This window comes from Eucyclogobius newberryi, unplaced genomic scaffold (genome assembly GCF_026437365.1).
Source record: "Eucyclogobius newberryi isolate DKJ021-1_F unplaced genomic scaffold, fEucNew1.0.hap1 SCAF_17, whole genome shotgun sequence".
Lineage (NCBI taxonomy): Eukaryota > Metazoa > Chordata > Actinopteri > Gobiiformes > Gobiidae > Eucyclogobius > Eucyclogobius newberryi.
Window position 1 is genome coordinate 4,958,303 of NW_027315801.1, and position 9,245 is coordinate 4,967,547.

Below are 9,245 nucleotides of genomic sequence, written 5' to 3' on the forward strand. Positions count from 1 at the left end.
CACTGTTCATACACACATTGTACATACACACCCTGTACATAAACACACTGTACATACACACACTGTACATAAACACACTATACATAAACACACTGTACACACACACACATTGTACATACACACATTGTACATAAACACACTGTACATAAACACACTGTACATACACACACTGTACATAAACACACTGTACATACACACACTGTACATACACACACTGTACATAAACACACTGTACATACACACACTGTACATACACACACTCTATATAAACACACTGTACATAAACACACTGTACATAAACACATTGTACATACACACACTGTACATACACACACTGTACATAAACACACTGTACATACACACACTGTACATAAACACACTGTACATAAACACATTGTACATACACACACTGTACATAAACACACTGTACATAAACACACTGTACATACACACATTGTACATACACACACACACACACACACACACACACATACACACACACACACACACACACACACACACACAGTGTACATACACACACTGTACATACACACACTGTACATAAACACATTGTACATAAACAGACTGTACATACACACACTGTACATAAACACACTGTACATACACACACTGTACATACACACACTGTACATAAACACACTGTACATAAACACACTGTACATAAACACATTGTACATAAACACACTGTACATAAACACACTGTACATACACACATTGTACACACACACACACACACACACACAGTGTACATACACACACTGTACATACACACACTGTACATAAACACATTGTACATAAACAGACTGTACATACACACACTGTACATAAACACACTGTACATACACACACTGTACATACACACACTGTACATAAACACACTGTACATAAACACACTGTACATAAACACATTGTACATACACACACTGTACATAAACACACTGTACATACACACACTGTACATAAACACACTGTACATACACACACTGTACACACACACACTGTACATAAACACACTGTACATACACACACTGTACATAAACACACTATACATAAACACACTGTACATACACACACTGTACATACACACACTGTACATAAACACACTGTACATACACACACTGTACATATACACACTCTACATAAACACACTGTACATACACACATTGTACATACACACACTGCACATACACACATTGTACATACACACATTGTACATACACACATTGTACATACACACACTGTACATACACACACTGTACATAAACACACTGTACATACACACACTGTACATACACACACTCTACATTAACACACTGTACATACACACACTGTACATACACACACTATACATAAACACACTGTACATACACACACTATACATACACACACTGTACATACACACACTGTACATAAACACACTGTACATACACACACTGTACATAAACACACTGTACATACACACACTGTACATACACACACTGTACATAAACACACTGTACATACACACACTGTACATACACACACTGTACATACACACACTGTACATAAACACACTGTACATAAACACACTGTACATACACACACTGTACATAAACACAGAGCCACTTATTATAATAGTGTCGTTGCCTCGTTGTGTTGTGTTTAAATTTAGGTTTATTATCTTTTTGATTGCACATTTTCCTGCAGTTTTTGAACCACTGCGTCATAGGAATTTACCCACAAAAATGTTCTCTTATCGTTACTAAGCTTTAAATTGCTCATCACTATGACAACGGTCCTAATTTCTCATAATTCCTGACGTAGACTTGGTTTGGTTCAGTCATCCTCCTTATTTAGTCCTGTCCAGCTTTAATTTATGTTGTGATTTTCATGCGGTGAAAAGGGATGTTGCGATGTACAATTACGATTATATTGAGATTTTTGTCTCATTTTTTTCTAATTTAGTCTAATTTAAATTGCCTAAATACACTTTCTCTTCTATGTGACCCGCTTAATGAAACCAAACTTTCTGAATGATAAAGTCAAGTTAATAATTTAGTAATAATTATAATAATATGAAAGTACTGTATTCCACACACAGGCGCATTAAGCGAAACAAAACGTGTACCACACAAAATCGCTTTGCGTTCAATAAGCACAACCAGAATTAATCCATATATAAGAGTCACTGTCGTTTTTGAGAACATTTTAAAACTTTTAAGTGCGCCTTATAATGCTGAAAATACGGTAAACACAAACAGCCAGATATACAAAAGCTTTTCACGTTCAGGTTCACTTTTGAGTTCAGATTGATGCTCACGACCGTCATATGTTTCAGTTCTTACGACGACACTGTGACCGACCATCGATTAACCGAGCCCATCTCATCATCCCGAGCGGTCAGTGTAAATCCCCACCTCGCGCGCGGCCCCTGAACGCCCCGCGCCGCGTCCTCAGCGCGAGGGGCTCGTCTCACGCTCAGAGCTCGCGGGTGAGAGCGCGAGAGAGGAGCGCGGCAGCGGCACGAGCGGAGAGACCGGGGAACGTCGACTTTTGCGCCTCTTTGGTCGGATAACGCTTCTTCGATTCACCGCGTTGCGCCTCTGACATGAGCGCGGCGTTTTAAGACGACACGCTCCACTTTTCCAGCAATCATGACGGTGGATTTCGAAGACTGCGTCAAGGATTCACCCCGATTTCGGTAAGAGCGTGCGTAATAATCGCAGCGGGAGTAATGCGACTTGCTCCAGAAAACGGCGCATCTTCTGGATTACGATCAGTTCTTTTTTGTGTTTTGTGAATGTTTTGTGTGGAAGTGTTCTTCTTTTGGACTCCACTACTGTCTTGTCACATGGATCCAAGAGCCGCACGCGCGTCAGAGTCACGCGTTCCCGGTGCGTGATGCAGCCACGCGCGCGCTCCATCTCCAGACGCGATGACACCGGCGCAGTCCCGTTATGCAGCGATCGGATTTCACGGAGAACCGATTTAGTGCCGAGCATGTTTTAGTGCGTGTGTGTGAGATATGATTTTGAGTGATTTTGGATGTTTCGCACAGGTTTATTCAGAGACAGCGCCGGCGCAAGTGATGCTAATGTGAATAACGTAGTTTTACTTTATCCTAATTTGTACAGATGTCATCGATTATGTGTTTGTCGTTGTTATCTCCGTTTGCGTGTTACGATCACGCTGAACGGAGGCGTGAGTCTTGAGTCGTTCAGTCGATTAATCGGTCGGCGGCGTCTCAGTGATCGACGCTATTGTCGGTGGATGGATTCTACTGCGATTACCGGGATTTGGGTGTAAATTCTCTGTTTTGTTTACCCTGTCGTGTTCGGGTCAGATGTTTGGTTGGGTCAGATGTTTGGTCGGGTCGGGGTCAGATGTTTGGTCCGGGATCAGATGTTTGGTCCGGGGTCAGATGTTTGGTCTGGGTCAGATGTTTGGTCCGGGGTCAGATGTTTGGTCTGGGTCAGATGTTTGGACAGAGTCAGATGTTTGGTCGGGGTCGGAGTCAGATGTTTGGTCCGGGGTCAGATGTTTGGTCCGGGGTCAGATGTTTGGTCTGGGTCAGATGTTTGGACAGAGTCAGATGTTTGGTCGGGGTCGGAGTCAGATGTTTGGTCCGGGGTCAGATGTTTGGTCGGGTCGGGGTCAGATGTTTGGTCGGGTCAGATGTTTGGTCGGGTCAGATGTTTGGTCGGGGTCAGATGTTTGGACAGAGTCAGATGTTTGGTCGGGGTCGGGGTCAGATGTTTGGTCGGGTCAGGGTCAGATGTTTGGTCGGGTCAGATGTTTGGTCAGGAACATCTCGGTAACACCGGTCGGACGATCGTATGTCAATCCAACAGAAATGTTCTAAAACATGACTTCAAACGTGTGGAATGTCGGTAAAACGAATCACAAACCTGCAGAAATATCACATTATGCTCTTTATTTAAAAGTGTACAACGTAACATTTTTTCATTTGTAGCTCTTTTTGTAGCTCTTTTTGACTATAGACCACACGTATACTTGACATGCTCACGTATGCTCACGTTTTCCCACCTCCACCGATATAAGCCCCGCCCATATTTGTCCGCCGATATGTGGGGCAGATGTTCATTAACGTACGATTAAAATGACAACAAACTCGACTACTACTGTGTAATCTCAGTTTGTGCAGTGCCTAAAGTGTGAAATAAAGCTTTACGTCTTCACTTTAAGCGGTTAGCGACGTATCGGCCGGTGCTGGAGGTTTAACACAAATAAACCCTGCACCGAAAAGTGTAAATAATAATCGATATTTGAGGCGAATGGGACTTTTGATGTTCTTGTGACTTTTGAATCGGTAAAAACAAATGTATTATTGGCATTTTGATGTAATTTTTAGTCCACATTAAAACAGTGGCTCAGTAGGTCTGGACATCAAACTACATTTTACATTGTGTATTGTTTTGTAACTTTCAGTACATTTCGTCATAACTTTGAGGCTACGTTTAACCCTATAATTGACCCGCTGTATTTTAAAAAGCGGGATACTTCTATCTGTAAAAGTGAGTGTACTTGTCTGAAGTACAATTTACTTCAAGTGCCTGTGACCGATCGGACGACTCATTGAGCTAAAATGCAGATTTATGTATTAACATATATGCTAAAAATTATAAAATAGTCATCACAGAATGATATCACATTTTTAAGGTTTATAATTTCTCTTCCTGTTTGTAATTGATGACATCACACTAGGAAATTACCCAGCAAACACTTGGCCAAAACTCATCTATGTCACAGTTTTAAAAAATTGACAAATATAAATATATGAGAGTAACTTTATTTCAAAAAGTTGTCAAAAGTCAAAAAAGTTGTTTTTTTGTGTTAATTCTGCATAAACTTTGACTGGAATGAGTGTCCCTGCTGTGATGTCACTTCCTGTCATTTTCTACAGATAGTTTCAACGTTTTCTCCACAAATACCTGCTTGATTGGTGTAAAACTATAACTTATATGTACAACAGGTATAAACACACTAAATAAAGTATAAATTTGAACTTGGTAAACGCCCGTCATGCGTCACTTTAACGATTATTCAAAACGTGCCTGTCACTCGGGCCCCCGTGCTTCCTGTAACCTCCGGACGCCTCGCCCTGAATCGCTCCCCTGAGGGTCACTGAAGCGGCGTCACCGGAAGAGTCGAACCTACGCGTGTGACGGCTGCTCCCACGGTTACGTAAATAAGACAGGAATTATTTTGCACTGCGCCCACCTCCCCCCCAAAAAACCTCTCCCTTCTGAAGCGGCGAGAGAGGAGGTTTATAATTGGCTTGAATGGCACGAGTCTTTGTTCTTGCCTGGTTTCTTCTTCTTATTATTATTATTATTCATGGTCATTTTGCCACAACTTGGGAATTTTTGACCCCCTGAACATTGATAAATGTCACACATGGGGTCATAGGTCACACATGGGGTCATAGGTCACACATCGGGTCATAGACGCGATCGGCTCGGCACGAACGCCCGTCGCAACAGTGGCGACTAGTTCAAAAAAGAAAAAAACATGAAACTCTTAATCTTTGGTTCCAGGCACATGGAACTTGGGACAGTGATAGAGCTACCTTTGACCTCTGACCTTTGACGAGTAAAACACACCTGGCAGCATCGCTCTATGATAAACAGGAAGTCAGCCATGTTGAATCAAAGTGGTCCTATGTTGTTGTTGTTGTTTTATGGCGGTTGGCATCCAAGTGTTGCATTACCGCCAGACTTTATTCCTCAGACTTTTCGTTGTTGTTGTTGTTGTTGTTGTTGTTGTTTTATGGCGGTTGGCATCCAAGTGTTGCATTACCGCCAGACTTTATTCCTCAGATTTGTCGTAGTCCTCAGACTCTGTCGTAGTCCGTAAAAGTACTCCTTCCATTGCTTTGGTGTTACAAAGCCCATGAGGTCATGATATGTCTTTGTGACTAGAATAGTTGTTGTTGTTTCAGAGACCAACCGGCTTTATTCCAGGGAGACTCTTCTTCATCTTCCTCTCCTTCTTTGACGTTCGGTGCTTCCACCGTACAGCTTTATTGTCCTAGGTCCTACAGGGAGGAGGGGGTTAAAGAATAAAGTCTAAAGAATAATAGGCTGAAGAATAAAGTCTGAAGAATAAAGTCTAAAGAATAAATTCTAAATAATAAAGTCTAAATAATACTGAAGAATACAGTCTAAAGAATAAAGTCTAAAGAATAAATTCTAAATAATAAAGTCTAAATAATAAAGTCTGAAGAATAAAGTCTAAGAGAATGCAGTGTCGGGGCAATCGCGATCAAAAGGCGGTCGTGCGGGTGGCGAGAGCCATCATCGCCGCTACCGCGGCTTAAATTTTACTTCCTGTTCGTAATTGATGACATCACACTGGGAAATTACCCAGCAAACACTGGGGAAAAACTCATCTAATGTCACAGTTTATTTTATTTGACAAATGAAAATATATGAGAGCGACTTTATTTTGTTGAATTAATGTTTAGAGTCAAAACAGTTGTTTCTTTGTGTAAATTCTGCATAAACTTTGACTGGAACAAGTGTCCCTGGTGTAATGTCACTTCCTGTCTACTGTTTTCTACAGATTTTTCAACGTTTCCTCCTCAAATACCTGCTCGATTGGTGTAAAACTATAATTTATATGTACAACAGGTATAAATACACCAAATAAAGTCAAAATTAGAAAATCGTAAAAACCTGTCATAGGCACTTTAACCCCTTTAAAACTCTGTATCTGCAAAAAACAAAAACAAAAACACAATTAAAAAAAAAAACACAAATAAAAACTAACACCCTAAAAAATTTAAAATACAATGATAATGATAATAATAGGAGGCGATATATAGGCATTCCTCCTGAACTCGTTTACATCCATAAATAGATTTTTGTGTGAAATTAGTGTCAGATCTGAAAAAGGAATTGTCAAAACCCAACTATTGCGCAATCTCCAACGATAGCTTTACTCTTTTATATATTTAAGAAACTTTCTACTTGTTCCTGACTCAAGCAGGCATTTCTGTGTAATTATTTAGCTGACTTACACATAAATTACAATGCAACTTGTTTTCACATTATTAATACATTTCTATTTCATCATTTGCAGATGATACGTAAAACAGAGCGATGAATGGACTTATTGTGACTACGTTGACTCAACTGCACGTCTCGGAGAATACTTGTCTTTGCAGTAATAGTACTTTTGGCCTTTCTCAAGACTCACTTTGCGTGTTAAATATGCAAACTACCGGCTTCCAGTGAGGTACATGTCACAACAAGACTATTTTACACCTTTATGCTCGCTTAGAGTCATTATTATACCTTTTAAATAAACTATACTTACGATATTAACGCTGCCAGACAAGCGCGTGCTAGTTAAGTCACAAATCATAATTACTGCCAGGCGACTTAGCTACAATCAAAAAGGTCCAATTAGCAGAGCGTTAGAGTGTCCACTTGATTATTTTTCCCGACGGATTTGGTTAAAGTCGCTCCCCGGGTCAAAATGAGACCGCTGTGTGCTTTGAAATACAGCGCTTTGTTGTCCGAGAACCAGAAAAAGTGCGCGGTTTGACGACAAAAAAGCTATCAACAAGTCAAGCTATTCTTTTTATTGTAAAATGAAAGTTTTTTAATACATTATCAGGCAAATAAAGGTTGAAATATGGTGAGTGAAGGCTTCTAGATTGACAATATTTAAGACTAAATTGTTTTTTGTTGACATTTTGATCGATTAATACTGTTTTTGGTTCTACTTAGTCTTTCTGCGTGCGGTTTAGAGTCCGTGTAGTCCAGACGACGGTTATGATTCGGGTTTATAGTCGAATAGTCACGTCTGGTGGAGATGTTGTTGCAAAGACACGAAACGTCCTGCGGTTTACAAATGTGTTCTGAATTCAATGCTCTTTCGATAGTTAATGCTCCTGGATATGTTTATTGTGACCGCATACTAGAATGTCCATTTAGTGCAATGGAAACCTTGTGAAACCTTCGCAGCTTCATTGGCGTCCACTGAAGCGAATCCCGTCCACTTTACAATGTCATCGTAAGTAATCCGCACTTTGCTTTAGGAGTTTGTATGTTCCGGCGTTCGAGGCTGAGAGACAGATAAACTCGTGGTCAGGACTGAACCGGGACTGAACCGGGACTGAACCGGGACTGAACCAGGACTGAACCGGGACTGGGCAATGGATGGACGCCTTTAGACCTGACTTAGTTTTTGTTTTAGACCTTGGTTTGGATTCATTCTTCACATTCGCCACATAAAAATCAGGACTGAACAAAGACCAAAACCAGGTCCACACCAGGATGGAAATGAACTCAATTTGTGAATATACCCTATGTGCGTTTAGTCCTGATTTTGTTCCTCTTTACACCTGGTTTACTCTTGGTTTGGTCCTTTTCTAGATTGGGTTTAGTCCTGTTCTAGTTCTTTTCAGTCTGAATTTGGACACGGTTTGTGCAAGTGTGAACGCACCTGCCGTAGACCTGTTTTACTCCTGTTTTAGACTAGGTTTATTTCGACTTTACTCTGGGTCTAGTCCTGGTTTAGTCCTTGTTTTGCCCTATACTTTCAGCTTGCCTCATTTTCACTTTAGTCCTCTTTTAGTCCTGCTTTGTTTACTCTTGGTTTAGCATTGGTTTTGTCCAGTTTAGTTCTGGTTCAGTGTCGCTTTAGAGCTGTAATTTAGTTCAAGTTTGGACATATACATCGAAGCTTGGACAAAACCCACTACTAAACCTGGACTGATCTGGACTAAACGAGGACTAGAACAGGACCAAGCCCAGGGACATGAGGTTTATAACGGGCTAAACGCCCTCATCCAAACGTTGCCCGCGGTGTGTTTGGTGTGAAGAGTCCGAAGCTGCTCGCCACATGTTTTCCAGCGCCACGTGTTTGTTGGCGTTTGTTGGCGTTTGCCTGGACACAACACAGGCAGCCTCCGCCCCCTTCTCTCCCTCCACAAGCTCGTGCTAATTTGCGGTCACACTCACGCTCTGTTAACGATGAGATTAAGCGCTGCTGGAGTTGCACCGCAGGGATCGGCTTTCAGATTCAGGACACGACTGGAACGTGCCTAAAGCCAACGACAGGAGCAGGACCAAACCACATCTACTCCTCCAACTATAACTTAACAAAGACTGACCAGAGACCAAAGAAGAATCTGCCCTGGTCATGATTCACTCGACTCAACAAAACCGTCCTGTATCGATCGGCCCGCGGAAGCTCTAACGATGTTTGTCGTG

General features: G+C 41.3%; 1 protein-coding gene across 1 annotated transcript in view; it reads left to right on the forward strand.

The window, feature by feature from the left end:
• Positions 1-2,506: 2,506 nt before the first annotated feature.
• Positions 2,507-9,245, forward strand: part of acap3a (ArfGAP with coiled-coil, ankyrin repeat and PH domains 3a) — a 104,290-nt gene continuing 97,551 nt past the window's right edge. Inside the window, exon 1 of the mRNA XM_072448827.1 lies at positions 2,507-2,701. Within this exon, the coding sequence (XP_072304928.1) occupies positions 2,655-2,701 (47 nt within the window). The 5' untranslated portion in view covers positions 2,507-2,654. The remainder of the gene's footprint in view (positions 2,702-9,245) is intronic.